At 49.9% G+C, this 20,505-nt stretch overlaps 2 protein-coding genes across 2 annotated transcripts in view; both read right to left on the bottom strand.

Moving 5' to 3' along the window:
* Positions 1-1,623: 1,623 nt before the first annotated feature.
* gdf6b (growth differentiation factor 6b) lies at positions 1,624-3,852 on the bottom strand. Its single transcript, XM_062487171.1, has 2 exons — positions 3,163-3,852; positions 1,624-2,913 (listed from the first exon to the last, which is right to left on the bottom strand). Exons 1-2 carry the CDS (start codon positions 3,506-3,508, stop codon positions 1,988-1,990), a joined length of 1,272 nt encoding a protein of 423 aa, XP_062343155.1. The 5' UTR covers positions 3,509-3,852; the 3' UTR covers positions 1,624-1,987.
* A 616-nt stretch (positions 3,853-4,468) lies between these two features.
* Positions 4,469-20,505, bottom strand: part of pkhd1l1.1 (PKHD1 like 1, tandem duplicate 1) — a 34,146-nt gene continuing 18,109 nt past the window's right edge. Inside the window, exons 44-77 of the mRNA XM_062486698.1 lie at positions 19,832-19,988; positions 19,528-19,737; positions 19,207-19,336; positions 18,878-19,119; positions 18,650-18,786; positions 17,538-18,567; positions 17,092-17,283; positions 16,823-16,974; positions 16,519-16,678; positions 16,147-16,318; positions 15,841-15,929; positions 15,570-15,733; positions 14,626-14,755; positions 14,363-14,481; positions 14,104-14,233; positions 13,360-13,533; positions 12,922-13,025; positions 12,457-12,571; positions 12,139-12,260; positions 11,807-11,897; positions 11,547-11,695; positions 11,298-11,420; positions 10,944-11,052; positions 10,742-10,858; positions 10,289-10,454; positions 9,837-10,069; positions 8,614-8,781; positions 7,980-8,137; positions 7,623-7,758; positions 7,162-7,515; positions 6,716-6,867; positions 6,219-6,365; positions 5,548-5,701; positions 4,469-5,211 (exon numbers count right to left, since the gene is read on the bottom strand). Of these exons, the coding sequence (XP_062342682.1) occupies positions 4,775-5,211; positions 5,548-5,701; positions 6,219-6,365; positions 6,716-6,867; positions 7,162-7,515; positions 7,623-7,758; positions 7,980-8,137; positions 8,614-8,781; positions 9,837-10,069; positions 10,289-10,454; positions 10,742-10,858; positions 10,944-11,052; positions 11,298-11,420; positions 11,547-11,695; positions 11,807-11,897; positions 12,139-12,260; positions 12,457-12,571; positions 12,922-13,025; positions 13,360-13,533; positions 14,104-14,233; positions 14,363-14,481; positions 14,626-14,755; positions 15,570-15,733; positions 15,841-15,929; positions 16,147-16,318; positions 16,519-16,678; positions 16,823-16,974; positions 17,092-17,283; positions 17,538-18,567; positions 18,650-18,786; positions 18,878-19,119; positions 19,207-19,336; positions 19,528-19,737; positions 19,832-19,988 (6,423 nt within the window). The 3' untranslated portion in view covers positions 4,469-4,774. The remainder of the gene's footprint in view (positions 5,212-5,547; positions 5,702-6,218; positions 6,366-6,715; positions 6,868-7,161; positions 7,516-7,622; positions 7,759-7,979; positions 8,138-8,613; positions 8,782-9,836; positions 10,070-10,288; positions 10,455-10,741; positions 10,859-10,943; positions 11,053-11,297; positions 11,421-11,546; positions 11,696-11,806; positions 11,898-12,138; positions 12,261-12,456; positions 12,572-12,921; positions 13,026-13,359; positions 13,534-14,103; positions 14,234-14,362; positions 14,482-14,625; positions 14,756-15,569; positions 15,734-15,840; positions 15,930-16,146; positions 16,319-16,518; positions 16,679-16,822; positions 16,975-17,091; positions 17,284-17,537; positions 18,568-18,649; positions 18,787-18,877; positions 19,120-19,206; positions 19,337-19,527; positions 19,738-19,831; positions 19,989-20,505) is intronic.

Genomic DNA, 20,505 nt, shown 5'->3' with positions numbered 1-20,505 from the left:
TGTCCTCTGTCCCCTATCAGGGTTAGTGTGTCCTCTGTCCCCTGGTCAGGGTTAGTGTGTCCTCTGTCCCCTGGTCAGGGTTAGTGTGTCCTCTGTCCCCTATCAGGGTTAGTGTGTCCTCTGTCCCCTGGTCAGGGTTAGTGTGTCCTCTGTCCCCTATCAGGGTTAGTGTGTCCTCTGGCCCCTGGTCAGGGTTAGTGTGTCCTCTGTCCCCTGGTCAGGGTTAGTGTGTCCTCTGTCCCCTGGTCAGGGTTAGGGTTAGCACAGCCCAGCTCCACCAGATGCCCCTTTAGACACCACACATTCCAGCCTTTTGTTCTCTGATTGGCTGCTCAGAGCAGCTGCTTAAAGCCACCGCCCCTTTTTATATTGTACCTTATTGTAAAGGGTTAGGGTTGTCCCAGGCACGGGAGTTCTGCAAGCCTCATGCATTCCTGCCCAGTCCTCTTCCCTCTCCCACTGCAGCTCCTTTCTGAAGGGATGTGTGTCTTGTTGAATGCACACAGGCCACAGAGACAATGGGACACTTGACCTCTGACCTTAGGGGAAAAGACATGCTTAATCTGATGTTAGGATCCTCTCCCGCCATTGTGTGGAGGGCCACGGCCTGAATGTGGCTCTAGACACCGGGTCAGTCTCTACATCTGCCAACTAATTTGTTTGTCCCACTGCCCCCCTTCAGCCAGACACACACGGCCAGCCCACCCAGGGGGTACGGAGATCTGCTCCGGACCCAACCTAACCCTAACCCCAGCCTTCTGACCCTCCTCTCACCTCCCAAACTGTCACTCAACACGTCCGTGTTCGGATGCAACACAGTGTCATAAAACTGGGGATGAAAAGTCTACCAGTCAGGTCAACGAATCAAAATCACCGTTGTGAAGAGCGACGTATACTGTGATTACTATGTGGTTCTGCTGCAGCCCTGTGGAATGTACTGATTATTTGACCTCTGCATAGGATGTAGGAGTACTGGTTTAATGAAGAAGACAGGTAAGACAGGTGCTGATGCTAATTTGTAAACAGGTTTGTTTGGTGTCAAGTCTTAAGTGGACTACAAACAAGCTATGGTATTGACAGCTCTTTACCAGAAACTTCTAAACAAATCAATACAAACAATACAAACGTTTAAGACTAAATGAGACACAAATGCTCTGCATAGACAAAATGTTAGGAAAATACATTAAAAGTTATACTTTAATTTACCTATTATACTTTTTTTACAGGTAAAAGAAATTACTTTATTTTTCATTTGATTAAATATTTGGTGTTGAGTTTCACAAAAGTGTAAATCATCTTATATCTGGGTATCTAAAAAATCTCAGAAAAAAACAACATTACACATAAAAGGCTAAATGTAAGATTAAAACACAAGTTACACAAAACTGTAGTTATAATGGGGTCGTCAATAACAGAGAACATGTGTGTAGTCATTAATTATCATCACAAAAAGCAAATCTTGAAACAAGATTGTATTGGCATGGGGACCTCAGCCAACCACTCAAACTAGAGAAATATAATAACTTAGCTATAGAACATAAATTATAATTTCCATATCCATTATTTACATATGGTAATATGAACATCAGTGCATGGCAGGAGACATGTTCATCACCTCCCCACACAGCCAGTACACCTGCAACCCTTCGGTGTGTTTGGCCGAAGTGCAGTTGAATCACACCCAACAAAGCGTCAGGTTCTTTAAGACATGGACAGTCCGGCTGTGACAAAGTGCCAAAAAAAGCTGTGTTCATTTCACTTGATGGAGCCAATGATCGTTTTTCGGTCATTTGGTGGTTCCTAAACACGTACTAAAACGTGTGAAGTTTAAGAGGAAGGTCATTAACACGACAAAGCTCGGAGACCCTGGCTATCATATCAACCACTCCATCTCACGTCCCAGAGACCATACATTTACAGGCTTCGTCATTAACCTTCCCACCAAACAGGATCTGATCTCCCACTCACTGAAAACACATGGTCCTTCCTACCTACAGCCACAGGACTCGACCACCATGTCTTCGTACTGCTGATACACCACATTGTTTCCTGCGTCTATGTACAGGATGCTGATGGGGGTGAGTTTGGACGGGGCACAGCAGCTGGGGGGCATGTTGCTGGGGTTCATGGAGTTCATGAGTGTCTGGATGATGGCGTGGTTGGTGGGCTCCAGGTGGGACCTGAGAGGGAAGTCACACACACCCTCGCAGTGGTACGCCTCGTATTCCAGAGGTGCGATGATCCAGTCATCCCAGCCCAGCTCTCTGAAGTTCACGTGAAGAGGCTTCTTGCTGCATCTGGACTTCCTACTGTGCCTCTTGCCGTGCCGGCTGTGCCTCTTGCCGTGCCGGCTGTGCCTCTTGCCGTGCCGGCTGTTCTTGGACGTGACGGTGCGCCGTGTCCTGGAGGCCTTGGCCAGACGACCGCTCTCCTGTGCCGTCTGGCTCCATGAAGATGTCCTCTCTCTTCTTTCACTGAACAGAGTCTGTCTCTTTCTGGACCTGGTGAAGACCACGAGGATGGCTTTCTTCTGCTGCGGGCGTCCACTCCTGTGGAAGCCCAGACTGTTCAGATCCAGCTCCTTCTCAGGGTTGTCCAACATGGCCTTGAGCTCCAGACAGAACTGCTTCCCCTCAGTCCTGCGCTGCCAGTCCTTGAATATCTCCCACACATCCAGAACTTCCCACCTGGGCCTCTGGGAATCTTGAAGATCCAGTGTTTGGGAGTCCAGCAGCTGCTGAGTGTGACAGGAGAGGAGCTGGATGTCCACTGGTCCTGTTTCCGATATCCTGAAATTTCCAGACACTTTGGTGTATATCCTCAGCTCTGCCCCCAGAACTTCAGCGTTGTCTGAGAGACTTGAGACGTCAAACAGATACTGCTGTCTTCGCACAGGGGAACGTGGGAGGCCATCTGTGAAAAGCATTCAATCATGACTCACATTCATTCTGTGGGAATATTCTCAAGGATACGACGACTTTGTCAATGGAATCTCATGACTGTTTACCATGATCAGTTTATGTCTAGGGGTCAACCAAGGTTCAAAACACTGATCGGAGTGATCATCTCAAACTGAGAACTGATCAAACTCACCATTGGCAGGTATTGCTTGCTCTCTCTCTTACCCTGTCTCTAAATTAGACATTGTTGGATTTTACGTACCTTGTCCGATGTCCACAAAACTTGCTATGGTGTTGGCAGCTTTTGATGACCTAAAGAAACTCGCATTGAGACCCAATTTTTCTGCTGTAGAAAAAGTCTTATAAATGGAGAGCATATAATCGTGCGGTTCAATTGAGTCTTCAGAATTACTTTTGTAATGTCTCTCGCTCGATGATGACGTATAGAAGTCTTTAAAATAAGTTGACGCCTCGTGCCCATCAAACAACTTAGTTACCTTAGCGCTCTTGGGAACGGATGGTAGATAAATGGCAAATGTTCGAAAACAAGGTAATTCCCACGCACATGCAAGAGCTGCATATAGTGTAGTTATTCTGTAAAAGTCCATTCTGTCCGCCGATGAAAAGTTCGTAGGATATTGAATGATTCGTGTGGCGGTGGGACCACGGACCGGACGACGCAGGACATCCACATGCAACAAGTGCCTTCTCAACGTCTGCGGAGGACCGTGCACTGTACTGACATCACTGAACAAAATCAGTCCCGTAGGCGCACGAGAGCACGCCCACCTGCCGGCTAGCAGACTTCCTATAGGGTCCAGTTTCGTTTATTTCTACAAGGTACAAACTATTGCCACCAATAAGGTACTACATAATTAGGTAGGCCTCTGTTTAAAATGTATTTTAGCCATTGCTTGTCCCCTAAAAAGACTCAAATCTAAACTTTAGGCCTATCATTCACCAGCAACAGCCTACCTGATCAATACAGTCAGACTGCGAGGCTCATGACACCCTACGCCGAACAGAGCCTATACGGCCCTCTAGTGGAGAAGAGATGAGCTGCATTCGAACGAGAGCGTCGTTAACAGCATCATGTTGTCATGTCCGGCTTTCAGCACCATGGACAGTATCTTGCAAGCGCTGCCCAAAGAATTTACCATCCAAACATAATTTCATTGATTAATCTGACCAGGGGCGATTCTAGGATCAGAACTTCAGGGGGGCTCAGCCCCCAATGAGAATGTGACCTGTGTTCTTAATCTGCGCCATGAAATTAACTAACTAGGCTACTTCTTCTCCTTTGGTTTTACTGGCAGACTACCAACATTAAAGGTGTATGGCGACACTGGATATTAAACCTGTTTAAAGCCCTTTGAACCTGTAATTGTTTGTCATCTGCCACTAACAGCATGTTTGCAAACTCTTACGTTATAGCACAAAAACCTATTTTAAGATCATAATAATATAAGTATTTATTATTATTGTTTTTAGAGGTGCTGAGATGAAATTTAGGGGTGCACCCCTCAAGCACCCCTAAATTTAGTCTAAAATCGGCAATGAAACTGCGGTTTACATATTTCGAATATGGTTTATTGAAAAGATGATTTTGATCATTAAAAGAAGGAACTCCCCTAAACATTAGCCGATAACATACATGAAAAAAAAATATTATATAACATAACTCCCATTTATTCTTACATCACTTTTATAGGCTATAACAATAACAGAAACACAATTTTAGAGAATGAAACTCAGTAAAGTGGCAGGGCCATCAGTAGGTATACCAGAATCTTGTCTGCATAAATACAGTGCTTCATTGACATATTCATATTTTGTGCAAAAGACCCTCATAGATCTGAGTTGAAAAATGTGTATTATCCCAGAAACAGGAGGCTGGATACAGAGATGATGCTGACCAGGAAGATGGTGGCTGAGCTAGAGAGAGTAGTGCTGGAACCAAAGATGGTGTCATCTATTGTGGTGGATTCTGTGTTCATGGTGGAGTTGTTGCTTGTGGGATTGGTGATGCTCGGACTGGCAGATGAGGAGGTAGTACCAGAGGTGGAGGTGAGACCAGGGGTGGTGGTGAGACCAGGGGTGGTGGTGAGACCAGGGGTGGTGGTGAGACCAGGGGTGGTGGTGAGACCAGGGGTGGTGGTGAGACCAGGGGTGGTGGTGAGACCAGGGGTGGAAGGAGTTTCAGTGTTGTTGGTGAGGGGCATGGTGGTGGTCGGTGCCTCCTTGATTGAGAAAGACCCCAGAGACCGAGTATTCCACCCCATCAGGGTAAACCACATGGTCAAGTTCTCTCCTGAGGAAAAACAATCATACAATGATTATATACAATTCATAGGATTTTTACAGAATAGGCTTGTTGATCATGATACCACTGTGAAACGTGACAGAAGAGCCAATGTATAGTTTGGAGCCTTCAAAATCAAATAAGTTATCTGAAAACAATTCATAGACCAATGCACAGAATCAATTTCCTGATGGAGAATATGGTGTTTTCAAATATACATAATTACTAGCCCTGGGAGACCCATGATCAGCTTCAACATGAGGCTCTACCCGGTTAGCCGGCAGGGAGACCCATGATCAGCTTCAACATGAGGAGACGGTGGTTCCCAGAGGAGCAGAGACGTACCCGTGGTCATGATGGATAGTTTGGTGTAGTTGGCCCAGCAGCCACTGAAGCGCACGCTCGTGTCGCCCACCAGGCCAGGCACAGTGTTGCCACTGGAGTCCTGGAGCGTTGCTACAGCTGAGAGGGATGCCAAGCCCACTGACACACAGTCGCCCTGAGGAGAGAAGAGGAGGGAGGAGGAGGAGAGAAGAGGAGGAGAGAAGAGGAGGAGAGGAGGGAGGAGGAGGGAAGAGGAGGGAAGAGGAGGAGAGGAGGGAGGAGAGAAGAGGAGGAGAGGAGGGAGGAGGAGGAGAGATGAGGATAGTTTTATTGTTTTGATGTTATATTTAGCAGGGCTGAATGCTTCAACGCCCAGGTGTGTATGTTTCAGAGGAGGTGTGTTTCAGAGGAGGTGTGTTTCAGATGAGGTGTGTTTCAGAGGAGGTGTGTTTCAGAGGAGGTGTGTTTCAGATGAGGTGTGTTTCAGAGGAGGTGTGTTTCAGATGAGGTGTGTTTCAGATGAGGTGTGTTTCAGAGGAGGTGTGTTTCAGAGGAGGTGTGTTTCAGATGAGGTGTGTTTCAGAGGAGGTGTGTTTCAGAGGAGGTGTGTTTCAGAGGAGGTGTGTTTCAGAGGAGGTGTGTTTCAGATGAGGCGTTCTCCATGCTAAAGACAATAATAGCCTGGTCCTCACCTGGCTGTCCAAGGCCAGCAGGTTAGGCTGAGTCAGCAGGGGGCCCAGGTAAGGGCCCGGCTCTGGGGACACCACCAGCACCAGCTTGATCACGGCCAACACGAAGATCTCCTGAGGCTCCACCCTCGTCACCTCTACAGACGCCGCCTGAGGACACATCATGCTGTGTGTTCATCCAGAGCGACATGCACAGGGTTTATAACCTGCCACCTCTTGATTTGCAGTCAAATACTCTAACCACTGAGCTATAACTCATCTGCCATTCATGGTAAATGTTCTGGGTTATGGTTTTGTTTGTAGAACCTGAGAGTTCATGAGAAAGGTCAGCCCTCATCACAGAGAACGCTACAAAGCCTAAAGAAACGAGGTGAGACTGTGAGGTGATTGTGTTGGTCTGGATGAGACTGTGAGGTGATTGTGTTGGTCTGGATGAGACTGTGAGGTGATTGTGTTGGTCTGGATGAGACTGTGAGGTGATTGTATTTGTCCCCTCTCACCTGACTCCAGGTAGGGTCGGAGGCCGAGGGGGGAGGAGGGACCACGCCGAATTGCGATATGTTGAAGCCAATAGCCATGCTGAGGTTCCCAGTGATGGCAGTCATGCTCAGGTCTCTGACGATGTTCTTCAGCGTATAGAATGACTCCGCCTCTGAAACACACAGAGAGAGAAAGGGAGAGGAGAGAGAGACGTTTTTTGGGCCCTTGATTGCAAAAAATAACCTCAAGTGGTGTAACTGAGATGAATGTACAGTGTTTGTCAGTTATACTCCTAACAGCAATCCCCAATGCTGTACTGCAGCAATACCAGTATTACTGTAACACTGGACAGAAAATGTTTGACAGTATCATTGTAGTATCAACCCTCTAGTGTTAATCATAATCTCCTTAACATCAATCCACTGATCCTCTGTCTGTGTGTGTGATAGTGTCTCCATCTAGCTACCGTTGGCACTGGTGGTGTTGGTGGTGTCCTGGACCACGGGACACCTGATCTCCAGCTGTACAGTCAGACCCGTGTCCCTCCTCATGCGCCGGCTGCGCACGTCCTCACGCACGATCTTGGTGATGCGGATCATGCTTGAGGGAACCCTGAGGAACAAGGCCAGGTTCCGGATCAGGGCGTCCCCGAAGAACTGCTCCAGAGTCATCGCGGGCAGCTGGAAGGAGATCAGGATGAGAGGAGATGTTCGAATCTCCAAAGGCACAGAGCCTTTCAGCAGCAGCTGCAGCATGTTGTACTTGTCGTCGAAGTAGTTGGAGCCGGCGGTGGAGGAGTTCAGGTCTGGAACAAACTCACCTGAACGGAGGGAGGGTGTGTTTTAAATGTAGTCTACGTGTCAGGTGATGTGTCAGGTGGCGTGTTGTGTCGTGTGATTGGTGTTTGTCCTGGCAAGGTCACCGTACCTGGGAAGACGGGGCTCTGAAGGGTGTAGTCGGTCCTGGCCGCGTTCCAGATGGCGTTGTTTGGAGGAACCAAGGAGTTATTTACATACACATCCAGGCGTTGAAGGTTTGAGTAAAACACACACACTCTGACAGACTGGAAAACAGGAAGAAAAGGGACCAGAAATTAGAAATATTGATGAAAACAAACACAATACATGTTAATAATGTAATTCAACTTATCAGAAGTAAAACTGAATAACATAAGTAAAGTATGTTAGTAATATTGCTCCTCAGTGATGTAAAGTCATGTTACGTAAGAGGCAACAAGAGCAGATGAAAGATGCCCTCGACAAGGGTCAGGGCATGACCTCTGACCTCTGAGGGGTTGGCATTGAGCAGCATGAATCTGAGCTTCTGAGGGGTGACGCTGCTGAAGAAGACATCGTAGCCCTTCCCTGTGGCCACCAGGCTGTGGAACAGAGACAGTCTCTTCTGGCACGAGTACCCGGAGCACCAGCCGTGGTCCTGGGGGCCTGGGGGGGGGGGGGGGGGGGGCAGGACACGGGGGAGGGGGGGGGGGGAGGGGAGGGGGGGGGTTCATGCTTTTGCCGTTTGTTATGATGAAACACCCCCCGGCCCCTAAAAAAATTCCCTTGTTTTTTCCACCCTATTGTTATCTCACACATTATTATTTTCCACCCTCAGTTGCAAGGTTCCGTTGCACAGTTTATGAAGAAGTTACGGATATTTTGGTTTGAATCCTTTCAAACTCAAGCAAAAACTGCTAGGGTTAGGGCTAGGTTCACCAAACGTATCTACCCTGCCTTTTAAGGCAGTTCATGTTAATGTTCAGAAGCACTTTTTGACATATTTGCAGAAATAGACTTCACATCCTGATAGCAACCAATAAATCTAAAGGATTGACAGTAACATGAAATCAATCTGATATCTGTGGGTGTCACAGGACTGTAGTGTCTGGCATCATGTGTGGGACTGGAACTGATGTTACCGTTCAGCAGATCCACGTAGGAGCCTCCCAGCACAGCCACAGGGGACAAGCGTCTGGTCTCTGTGTCAGCGTCCAGACTCTCAATCACCATCAGCTTGTAGTTGAGCCCGAAGCACTTGTAGCTCTGCCAGGAGTTCACGTACGTGCAGCTGGAGTCTCTGATCACCCCTGGGGAGAGAAACACGGCACTCAGAGGGAAGGTACAGCTCAGTGGTTAGAGGATCTGACTTCTGATGAAGAGATCGCAGGTTCACATCCCACTCCTGCATGTTGTTTTGAATAACTAAGTGATTTGGCAGATGATTGTATTATTATTACTAAGCCTCAGCATAAAACTCATCATTGTGGCCCTCTGGCCCACTGTGCCAAGTGGCCCTCTGGCCCACTGTGCCATGTGGCCCTCTGGCCCACTGTGCCAAGTGGCCCTCTGGCCCACTGTGCCAAGTGGCCCACTGTGCCATGTGGCCCTCTGGCCCACTGTGCCAAGTGGCCCTCTGGCCCACTGTGCCAAGTGGCCCACTGTGCCATGTGGCCCTCTGGCCCACTGTGCCAAGTGGCCCACTGTGCCATGTGGCCCTCTGGCCCACTGTGCCATGTGGCCCTCTGGCCCACTGTGCCATGTGGCCCTCTGGCCCACTGTGCCATGTGGCCCTCTGGCCCACTGTGCCATGTGGCCCTCTGGCCCACTGTGCCATGTGGCCCTCTGGCCCACTGTGCCAAGTGGCCCTCTGGCCCACTGTGCCATGTGGCCCTCTGGCCCACTGTGCCAAGTGGCCCTCTGGCCCACTGTGCCATGTGGCCCTCTGGCCCACTGTGCCATGTGGCCCTCTGGCCCACTGTGCCAAGTGGCCCTCTGGCCCACTGTGCCAAGTGGCCCTCTGGCCCACTGTGCCAAGTGGCCCTCTGGCCCACTGTGCCATGTGGCCCTCTGGCCCACTGTGCCAAGTGGCCCTCTGGCCCACTGTGCCATGTGGCCCTCTGGCCCACTGTGCCAAGTGGCCCTCTGGCCCACTGTGCCATGTGGCCCTCTGGCCCACTGTGCCAAGTGGCCCTCTGGCCCACTGTGCCAAGCTTCTACAAGCTGTCACCTGTCAGAACTGTGAACTCAGGCTTATGCAATACGAAAGACTACACACAGTATAAATGTCATCCATGCATTATTCTTGCTAGGAGCGATGGTGTTCATAGTGTCTCCATGAAGACATTGTGAGGGTTTACGTTACCCTTGTTAGGAGCGATGCTGTCCACGGGGATCTTGCTGCCGTTGGGATAGGTGAGCATGACCTTAGGGATTCGGTAGTCTCCCAGGCCTCTCCTGGCGTCAACGTTCCAGCCGTACTCAGACTGGGGCACCACGGAGCCCACGGCGCCCAGGAAGCTGCCGTCCTCGTCCCTGAGGGTGGCCTTCTTCATGGCGTCACAGTCCATGTCCACACAGTCTGACGGGTTGATCTTGCTGAGGTGGGGGAGACAAACGCACCGCGAAATAAACGCAAGCTCGACTCGAAACCCGTCTCTGGGCGTGGAAACACGCAAGAGCTGACTGTTTTTGTTTGTCAGAGTGATTTGATACAAAAATTAGACATGCAAAGATGATCTACTAGTTCTTAGTGTAAATGAAGGGTGTAGTTATTTGTGTTTGAGACTTGTGTTTGGTGTGTGTCAGGCCTCTTACGCTAGGTTTGGCCTGTGGATGAAGACCTTGCTGTCGTCGGTGCTGTCCAGCACTGACATCCTCTGCACATGTACTGGGTGCTGCAGGTCGTCGTTGCCGGGGTGGGTCATGAACATGGCGTTCCTCTGGCTGGAGCACACGGTCCTGAACCCCACAAAGGTCGTGTCTGGGTGCCGGAGAGAAGGAGGACACAGCGAGGACAAGGTGAACAGGTGCTGTGAAGGCACACAACATCCATGATCTGTGTGGTGCCTCAGTTTGCACCCAACACTGGAGCTGCCATAACTACATGTATAAATGACATCATGAGCAGAAGCAGGGGCGATTTTTTTCATTACGGCAAATCTGCCCCCCTCACTTCTCATGCATGTAGCGGCCGCATCCTGAGTTATTAAGTAAAGCTGTTCCACCCACATCTTAAAGCAGAAGTTCAGAACAGAGAACAGAACTGACCGGTCACAGTCATCAGGCCACTGATGGCATTGTAGCTCGTCAGACCCTGGAGGGACATCCTTGGGCCCTCGTTGTGTGCAGATTCAAAGGTCGGCCAGCAGATCCCAGCCCTGCCTCCTATACAACACAAGGGAACAATGAGGTTAACTGAATGAACAGGGTGGATCTCTGTCCCCCCCTGAGGTGAGGGGTGAGACTGCACCTTGAGGTCGAGGAGCCCTGTGCTCCTCGCTGTTCTGGATGTTGAAGTCGTTGGCCGGCACCCCATCGGAGCAGTTGAAGTTGGGGCTACTCCCCACGATCACAGCATCCTAGGAGAGAAGGGACCACAGTTAGAACAGCGCTCCTGTCATCTCACCTGAGGCTTCTGATGCAGTATATCTGAGATTGACACAGTAGAACATATTTCCAGGATCTAGGAGAGTAGGGATGATAGAGCAGTCCACTCTAACCCTAACCCTAACCCTAACCCACTCTGACATCCATAACAAACAGCACAGGCACACAGGCACAGGCACGAGCCAGAGAGAAGCTCGGCAGCAGACCAGCCTCTCACCTGGATGTGCACAGTCTTGTTTGAGTACATGTGGGAGAGCGAGGGCGGAGTGAAGATGAAGGAGATGATTCCCACCCCGTTGTCCACCAGTGTCACATTAGCTACCACCACACTCATCGACACCTGCAGACTCAACACAAACACAAGTCAGGTCCAGGAACATGATACCACATGATCCATGCACAGGGTTGGTACGGTTCGCTGTTTCAACACTGTAAACACTCCCAGGTGTCCGGGGTGAAGGCCTACCTGGTAGTAGATTGCGTTGTCGTAGCTCCGCCAGATATTGAAACCCTGGATGAGAGAGCAGCCAGCCAGCCCGTCCTGGTTCAGGTAGACGCCGTACAGACCTCCATGAGCCTCATTACCACGCCACATCTCCATGGGGTTCCACCATCCTGCACAGGACAACAGCATCACACACAGTCAGGGAGATAACTGACACGGTCACACAGCCTGTGAGTTTATGTTACGTTGTCAGGACGATCAGGGTCCTGTATGTGCTGTACCTGGGCATGGCTCTCCATCGATGCGGTACCCAACTCTTTCGTAGCCTGCAACAATGTTGTCCTGCAACACCACGTTGAATCCCTCGTTCACCTGGCAGTGAATGGACAAAGAGAGATACTTAGGGGTATTTTAACCTATAGATCTACAGTCAAAGGCTCTACCACTGGGGGTGCCCTGGTGGCTCACAGAGCAGAGCGTGTTCCACACAGGCTCAGGCCTTACTGCAGGGCCCGGCTTCCAATCCGGCCCCGCTCATTCCCTGCATGTCTTCCACTTTCTCTCCCTGCTTTTCTGTCTGTCTTTAACTGTGTCTGTTGACGAGCACTCCTACCTCGATGGCAGCGTTCCACTCGTAGTTGAAAGGCTCCTGTCGGCCCTGGTAGGAGCCTGGCCACAGGGTCAGGGTCACCAGGTTCCTGCGCAGCGCCGCCTCGCTGCCCACCACCCTGATACCTGTGGAGATACAGTGAGCTCTCAAAACACCCAGCTACATCCCATCACACACTGTTCCTAGAGCCCTCTCCACAGAGGACTTCACACATGCCCACAGATCAGCATGTATAGCCGATCCGAAAACCCTAAACCTAGTTTTTTTTCCTTCAACGCAGAGTGTGATGTCAGAAGGGTGAGCAGAGAGAGAAAGAGCTACCTTGTCCAACAGTGTGGTACACAACATTGTCGTCGATGTTCATCCAGACGGTCCCAAACACCCCGATGGCGGGAGAGAAGCCGTGATGGAAGGAGCAGCCCTGGACGTACGACTCCTGAAGGAGAAAACAAGTTACTTTGTCATTTTTCGATCGACAAGACCACATACAAGTGCTTGGATATCATTTTGTGTTTAAATGCCCACAGTGTGTGCACTGCCAAAACCGTACATCTAATGGAGATTGATCATCTTGTTTTTAAGTTTTAAATGTAGTTGGGCTTGTTTCTAGTACAACACATCATTAGTATTATCAGTATTTGTCTTTCTGCACAGGAAGTCCAAGTTACATGTTTTAAGCATGAGCAAACTAGTATTTTAGCACTTAAATGTGCTATTCTTGACAATGCTAAGGTCCAGTCAGTGAGCGTGTTCTCAGCTGTGGGTAAGTGACAGAGCAGGGCCAACCTCTCTCAGGTTGAGGAAGGTCAGAGAGTAGCGAGGATCCGAGTAGTCAGTCCAGCCCTCCTGGCCGGTGTGGTAGAACTCCACGTTCCTGATCTGGGCCTTGCCTTAACAGGAAGACAACAGCTGGAGCTCAGTGATGGAAGAACAGCATAATAATACCATATTCACTTAGCAGACGCTTTCATCCAGAGCAAAGTGCAGTACAAGAGGGATTTGAATCTGCACCTGCTGGACCTGCAGATACCAAGACATTACCTCCCCTCCGCGTACCAGATTGGTGAACGGACCAAACATCAGTATCTACAAAAGCTCGTGGTTGGAGCATTTGACTGCAGGTCAGAATATCACACGTTCAAATCCCCCTGGGCTGTATAAATCACTAGATAAATACGTCACGTCAGGTTGTTAGTGTCTCGGACGCTGCAGGTGCTTTTCTACCTTTGTACTCGATCCCCTTTGAGGAGAAGGTTCCCACCAGCACTCTGGCTCCAAACGACTCCTGGAACATCTGTGCGTAGTCCTGCCCTGTGATCCTGATGTTCCTGCTGAGCAGCCCCACGTCTGCTGCCAGCCTGTAGCTGTGAGACGAGCCAGCCACGCTGTGCATCTCCGCTGGGGACCACACACATGCTAACGTCAGGGGCTATGCTAGGAGACACATGGCTATGCTAGGAGACACATGGCTGTGCTAGGAGACACATGGCTATGCTAGGAGACACATGGATGTGCTAGGAGACACATGGCTATGCTAGGAGACACATGGCTGTGCTAGGAGACACATGGCTATGCTAGGAGACACATGGCTGTGCTAGGAGACACATGGCTATGCTAGGAGACACATGGCTATGCTAGGAGACACATGGCTGTGCTAGGAGACACATGGCTGTGCTAGGAGACACATGGCTATGCTAGGAGACACATGGCTGTGCTAGGAGACACATGGCTGTGCTAGGAGACACATGGCTATGCTAGGAGACACATGGCTGTGCTAGGAGACACATGGCTGTGCTAGGAGACACATGGCTATGCTAGGAGACACATGGTTATGCTAGGAGACACATGGCTGTGCTAGGAGACACATGGCTATGCTAGGAGACACGTGGCTATGCTAGGAGACACGTGGCTATGCTAGGAGACACATGGCTGTGCTAGGAGAGGTGTGGCCTGGTAAGATGAACTGACCGATGTGAGTGTGTGCCAGAGACTGGTTGAGAGTCAGGGTCTGTCTGTCCTCTGAAACAGACATGACATGGTGTGTCTCTGTCTGCCTGGCATCATAGCTCGTGGTGGAAATGACAATCTCGTCCCCGACCTACGCAGAAAACAGACAAGTACAAATTCATGTAAAAAAAAAAAAACTCCATCCCTGAATATTTTTAACAAACAAACAAATGACAAAAACATTTAGTATAGAAATAAAAGTGATATGAGATCCTCCAACCTTCCAGTCCACAGGCTGGTCCAGGGTGAGAGTGTTGGAGCCTGCCCCGGCAGTGATGTTCAGCTTGGTGTGGTACACAGTGGGAGGCATACCGTACAGATCCAGGTTACCAAACACACCTGCCACAAAGCACACAGGAAGTGACTAACCAAGAACCTTACCCAGAACCTAGAACCTAGAACCTAACCCAGAACCTTACCCAGAACCTGAGCCAGAACCTAGAACTCAGAACTTAACCCAGGACCCAGAACCCAAAACCTTACCCAAAACCTTTGATCCTTGGTTGGGTCCGTTGGGGAGTGGCCAGTCAGGGGTGCTGTGGTTCCCCCTCAGGTTGATGTGCAGACTTCCTCTGAAAGGCTCGTTATACCACCCTGCTATAAACCTCCCACCCTGCAACACGACAACACAACTCTTAGTTCATAATCACACCTCAGAACTGCTTCTTATTTTCATCCATGCATCTGATATAAGGGTTGTGTCTATATGACTGTCTACATAACATTTATGTACCTCATGAAGCTTCATATCCATTGAAACTAGAGCCTGACCAATTTATCGGTGGGCCGATATTATCGTCCGATATTAGGCATTTATCGGTATCGGCATTTATAATGGCAGATAAATGAATGTTCGTTTTTTTTTGTTGCAAGAACAAAAGTGAACAAAAATTCAAGTATATATATGACCATAAGATAGTCTTACAGTCAGATATCATATAAAGACAATATTGAAGTAAAAAAAAAAAACATATATATAAATATATACCGATAAATGAATATTAAATGAATAAAAACTGACAAAACACCCTTCAACCATGTTATGAGTGTTGGCATTGCATAGTTTGTCCAACAGAGGGCACTCTACAACGTCCCTGTTCAAAGCACTTTAAGTTTCATATCTTAATTTTATTTATCAGAACATGAATATATGGATATGTTCCTCTGTTCTGTTGTGACAATAAAACAAACAAGTTTATTTTTAAACTGCATTATCATATTATTTTAGTGAGGGCTCATAAATAACTACAAATAACTAGTTAGGGAAATCTGTTTATGTTTTGTTAGTGTTTTGGGATTTTTGTAAAAATATATATCGGCCGATACATTGGAATATCGGATTTTTAAATCACTAAATATTCATATCGGTATTGGCTTTATCGGTCGGGCTCTAATTGAAACTAATTGCTTTGTGAATAACAACAGACCTGGATGGAGATGTAGGTGGCGTCCAACACCACAGTCCTGTACTCGGACACATTGCCGGCCGGCACACCAGTGATGTTGGCCAGTGTGTCTGGGATCTCCAGGACTCCCATCACGGTCAGATTGTTGAAGGGAGGAGCACTGCTGTCCAGAACCATCCAGATCCCTGTGGACAACAATGAAACCAGCTGATTCTGTTTGTTTTGTCATTAATTTCAGACGCTATAAAACGCTAACACACCAACATGATACGTCCTTCCTGATCGGCGTTACCTGGGGGAATGACAACGTTAGCGCCCCTGGTTGGTACAGAGAAGAGGTTTTCTTCTGACGAAAGCCAAAAGGACTCATTGGACCAGAGACTGAAAAGACAAGCAAATCCACTGAGTGTGCTCATCCCACAGCACACAGCCTAGACTTGGGTCTAGACTTTTTCACTAGTTTAAAGAATGCCAATAGTAATATTATTTTTGAATGAAATGTACTGTAATGTAAAGAAATATATTTTAAGATGGGGAGCCTAGTGGCTAGAATTAGTAAATGTGTTGTTGATTAAATAGTGAACAGGAAGCTCCGTACAGGAAGTCTGCAGGTCTGCGGTAGGGCGTGGGGCTGAGGGTGGCAGGGGGCGGCGGAGCAGGCTGGACACACTGAGGGAAGAAGCAGCGCTGGATCTGAAGGTTCACGCCGACGTCTCTGGCGTCCGGGTCGACGCTGGTCCGACGCCTGCGTTCACTCCTCTTCCCAGACACTGTCAGCAAACACAGGAAGGATGGGGTCAGACACTGTCAGCAAACACAGGAAGGACGGGGTCAGACACTGTCAGCAAACACAGGAAGGACAGGTTCATCGCTCACAACAGGATCACAGATCTGAGGGTGCAGGGGGCTATACTACCATGGTGTGTAAGGCGTGAGTGTAAGGCGTGAGTGTAAAGAGTGTGTGTCTGACCCAGGTAGTAGAGGTTGTTGGAGGTGTTGTCGAAGTGCCAGTCCCCGTTCTCGTTGTCGCTGTACGTCAGCGGCCCTGCTGAGCCGTTCCTGGCGTCTACGATGAAGAAGTGGTCTGGACTCTGGGTCAGGTTGTGGTTCACTATCACATAGTCCCCTTGCTGTGACGAAGAGGGTGAAACAAGTTTGTAAGCAGGTACAATATTTGGATCCTTTGTTAAGGATTCAAGCCTTTATCTAGATCTACGAAACAGTTGGTCTTGTTAAATTGAAGCATCAATAATGCAAATGAACAATTACTGTACCTTAAAGCCATAGAACATGGCATTGTATGTGATATTGGTAAGCTGGTCCATGTCCCGAAAGTACCAGTTGTAGCTTTGGGTAGAGGGCAGCAAGGCCATCCAGCCCAGCTTGTGGGTCATTCTCTTCTTCAGGTATGGAACCACGCTGGTGCCTGAGAGGGAGACACATCATCTTATCTCTCACTGAGGTTTCACACAGTCTGAAACAAACCAACTGTGTTTCACAAGGAGACACGACACCAAGGAAGGCCTCGCAAAGCTGTTCTCACCATGAGAGTTGGTCAGTATGACATCCTTGGCTTGCAGGGAGCTGGGTGTGGGGTTGTTGAAGGCCAGACGATGGAAGTTCACTGTGTTGTCGCACACAGCTCCGGGGAACCCCACGCTCCACTCTGCCCTCTGGGTGCAGTGAGCCATGTCCAGCAGGGGACTCATGGGAACCACCTTGTAGTCAACGTTTCCTGAGGGGGGGGGGGAGCGAGGACGGAGGGGGTTTAGGGAGGAAGGAAGGTGTTCAGTATCATGAAACTGGTCTGTGGGCTGTGACCAGCACTGAAGAAACGTTTGACTAAAACCAACAAGTGGCACAATCAGAATATACACGTTTTGACGTAAAACGATGAATCAATACGAATGATTATTCATATGCAGAGAGTTGGAACGTGACAATTAAACCACAAAAGACAAACAAGATGTGAACGGAGGGAGTGAGCACCTGTCAGGGAGCCGTCACTGTCCACCAGCTGCACCTCATGTTCCCATCTGAAGCCGGCCTTGTTGGGGGAGTTGAAGTAGCGAACCCCCCTGAAGCGGGCGCTCCAGCCTCCGCAGCGGTCCACGCAGGTCCCGTCCACAGTCGTCACCCCGATGGCCGCGCAGGAGCTCCGGTCAAAGTTCACAAAGCTGGTCGAGAGGACACTCATGCCATCGTCAAACGGCAGGAGGACCCCCCGCCGGGAGCAATACCCCTTCCCCAGTCCCAGCTCGTCCAGGTGGCCCACGATGGTGCAGTTGGACACCAGCGCCCCCCCGGCCTCCCCGAAGCCTCGCACCTTGTTTGGGAAGAGACGCTTGGCTTCGATACCGGCCTTCTCGTTGTTGACCATGAGGAAGTTTGAGAACTGCACGGCACCCACGTTCACCCACTCGGCGCCCTTCTCACAGTTCCAGGTGGTCAGGGTACGGAACACGGCGGGCTCGGGGACCCTGGAATTGCAGCTGCCCTTGGCCATGGGGAAGTAGTCCTGGAAGATCCAGAGTCCGAACCAGCCCTGCGAGTGCACCGTGTTGTTGGAGAACTCCCCCAGGGGAACATTCTTCTGGCAGATGTTGGGGTCGTAGGAGGGGCCGTCCGGGTGATCGTGCATGCGGTACCAGAAGCCGAAGTGTGTCCCGCCAGCAGCAGCGTTGTGCCGGATGGTGTTGTTGGGGTTGGTGACCCAGTAGGCGGCGGGCGTGACGTCGTCGTTCAGCAGGCTGGTGCTCTGCTTCACAAACACCGCCAGGTTGTACTGCAGCACGTTCCCGGTCTCGATGCCGTCCTCGATGAAGAAGGCCCCGCCCATGATGTCATAGATGACGTTCCTCTCCACCATCAGGTTGTGTGTGTTGTGGATGGTGACAGCCCGGTTGTAGGTCTGGTGGATGGCACAGCCTCTCACGTAGGACTTGTAGTTGACGTCTCCCATCAGGTGCCAGTGGATGGGGTAGCGGCCCAATCTGAAGGCCTGGCCTGCGTTGAACAGCTGCAGCAACGTGGAAAACAACATGATTAGAGAGAAACCTTCTAGAGAAACTCATAATGTCACTGGTCTCACTCCAGGTTACCTCAACATATTCCAGTCTCCCCATGGCCAGGTTCTCGTTGGGTCTGGGCGCGTGGAACATGATGCATCCTCCAAACTGGTCGCTCCCCACTTCCTCCCCAAAGCGACCCTGGAAGCAGGTCTGGGTGGCGAACTCCCCTACGCAAACACACACGTCCAGACATGAGGCCTCCCAGCAGCCTCTCTCCCAGGGTGTAAACAGCTGCATCGTGCAGGACGTGGAGGGTACCTGTGTTGAAGCCACTGGGACAGGCCTTGACCTGGTCGCTCCACTCTGAGTTGCCGGAGCCACGGACCAGGATGTTCCTGGTGAGCAGGCCCACCTCCGCCCTGGCCTGGAACAGCGTGCCGTCGGGCAAGGTGACGGCCACCCCCAGATGGGTGTAGCTCAGGGGCTCCGTGAGGGTCAGCGTGCGTCCGTCTGCAGACACACCGGCGATCCTCCTCACCTCGTTCTCTTTCTGGCTGTGCCTGGACAAACACACTCAGGGGTTCACAAATGCTTCAAATGCTTTTGGAGCGGATTTTAGGGTTGGGGTTCCTAACCCTGTTCTGTACCTGTGTCCTGTGGAGGCGATGACTATCTCGCCTCCTGCCTTCCAGGTGACAGCCAGCATCAGGGACAGGGTGACAGAGCCATTAGAGGCCGTCTGAGACAGGTGGGTCCAGGGAACAGGAACTGGAATGCCTATTGAAACCAGTTTTATATATTCAAACAATCAATTTAACAATATTTAAACAAGGAACAAGTCAGTAATGATACATTTAAACGAACATTTTAACAATCTTTAGTCAAAAAGGGGGAGAATGTGTGTGTATGAGAGAGTGTGTGTGAGAGTGTGTGTGTGTGTGTGAGAGAGAGAGAGAGAGAGAGAGTACCATGCAGGTCCAGCACCCCCTCTCTGACGGCCAGGGTCTTGGTCCCGTACACAGGCAGCTCAGGGGAGCGTAGGTTTCCATGCAAGGTGATGATGGCCCTGTGCTGGAACGGCGCCCCCTCCTGGCCGATCTGCAGAGCTCCACCATCAGTGATCAGGATGTTCTCAGCCTGCAGCTCGATATCAGCCTCGTCAAACACCAGGGTGCCACCTGGAAAACGTTAGATAAAAGGTCAGACACACAGCTTCCTGGCGAGGGGACGATTCCAGAGTGTCGGCAGCACCAGCCGGGTGAAGGCGCTCACCCTGGATGAGCAGCATCTTCAGCACTGGAGTGCTGGTGTCCAGCAGGATGGTCTGTCCCTTGGTAATGACAGCGAAGGTTCCTGTCTCCGGGGGCGACAGGCCGCCCCAGGTGAACCTGGAAGACCACACGTCGATGTAGAAGAAGCCGGCAGCTTCCTGGAACAACACAGAGACACGACGACAGGGGGACAGGATGACACGAGACGACACGGAGACACGACGACACGGAGACAGGATGACACGAGACGACACGGAGACACGACGACACGGAGACAGGATGACACGAGACGACACGGAGACACGAGCGTGCAGGAGACGGGTCAGGGAGAAGAGGTTTTTTTGTACTTTTTTGTGCATGATAAAAAAAAATTTTAAGGCGCGCAATGACAAGAAATAATATAGATAATGCCACCAAATACAGATTAAAACTAAAGTAACGAGCCTGGCTTGAAAATGTAAGAAGGAGAAAGTACAGATATTTGTGTAAAAAATGTAAGGAGTGAAAGTAAAAAGTCAGAAAAATGAATAGTGAAGTATTGATACCAGAAAGAACTACTTAAGTACAGTAACAAAGTATTTGAAGTATTTGTACTTTGCTACTTCCCATCTCTGCTCTCTATGTCTGTTTATCTCTCTCTCTTTATATTTATATATATCTTTCCCTCTGTCTCTC

Source organism: Osmerus eperlanus, chromosome 20 (assembly GCF_963692335.1).
Source record: "Osmerus eperlanus chromosome 20, fOsmEpe2.1, whole genome shotgun sequence".
In the NCBI taxonomy this organism is placed as follows: domain Eukaryota; kingdom Metazoa; phylum Chordata; class Actinopteri; order Osmeriformes; family Osmeridae; genus Osmerus; species Osmerus eperlanus.
The sequence above is the reverse complement of the archived record's forward strand: the minus strand, read 5'-3'. Positions and strand labels throughout refer to the sequence as shown.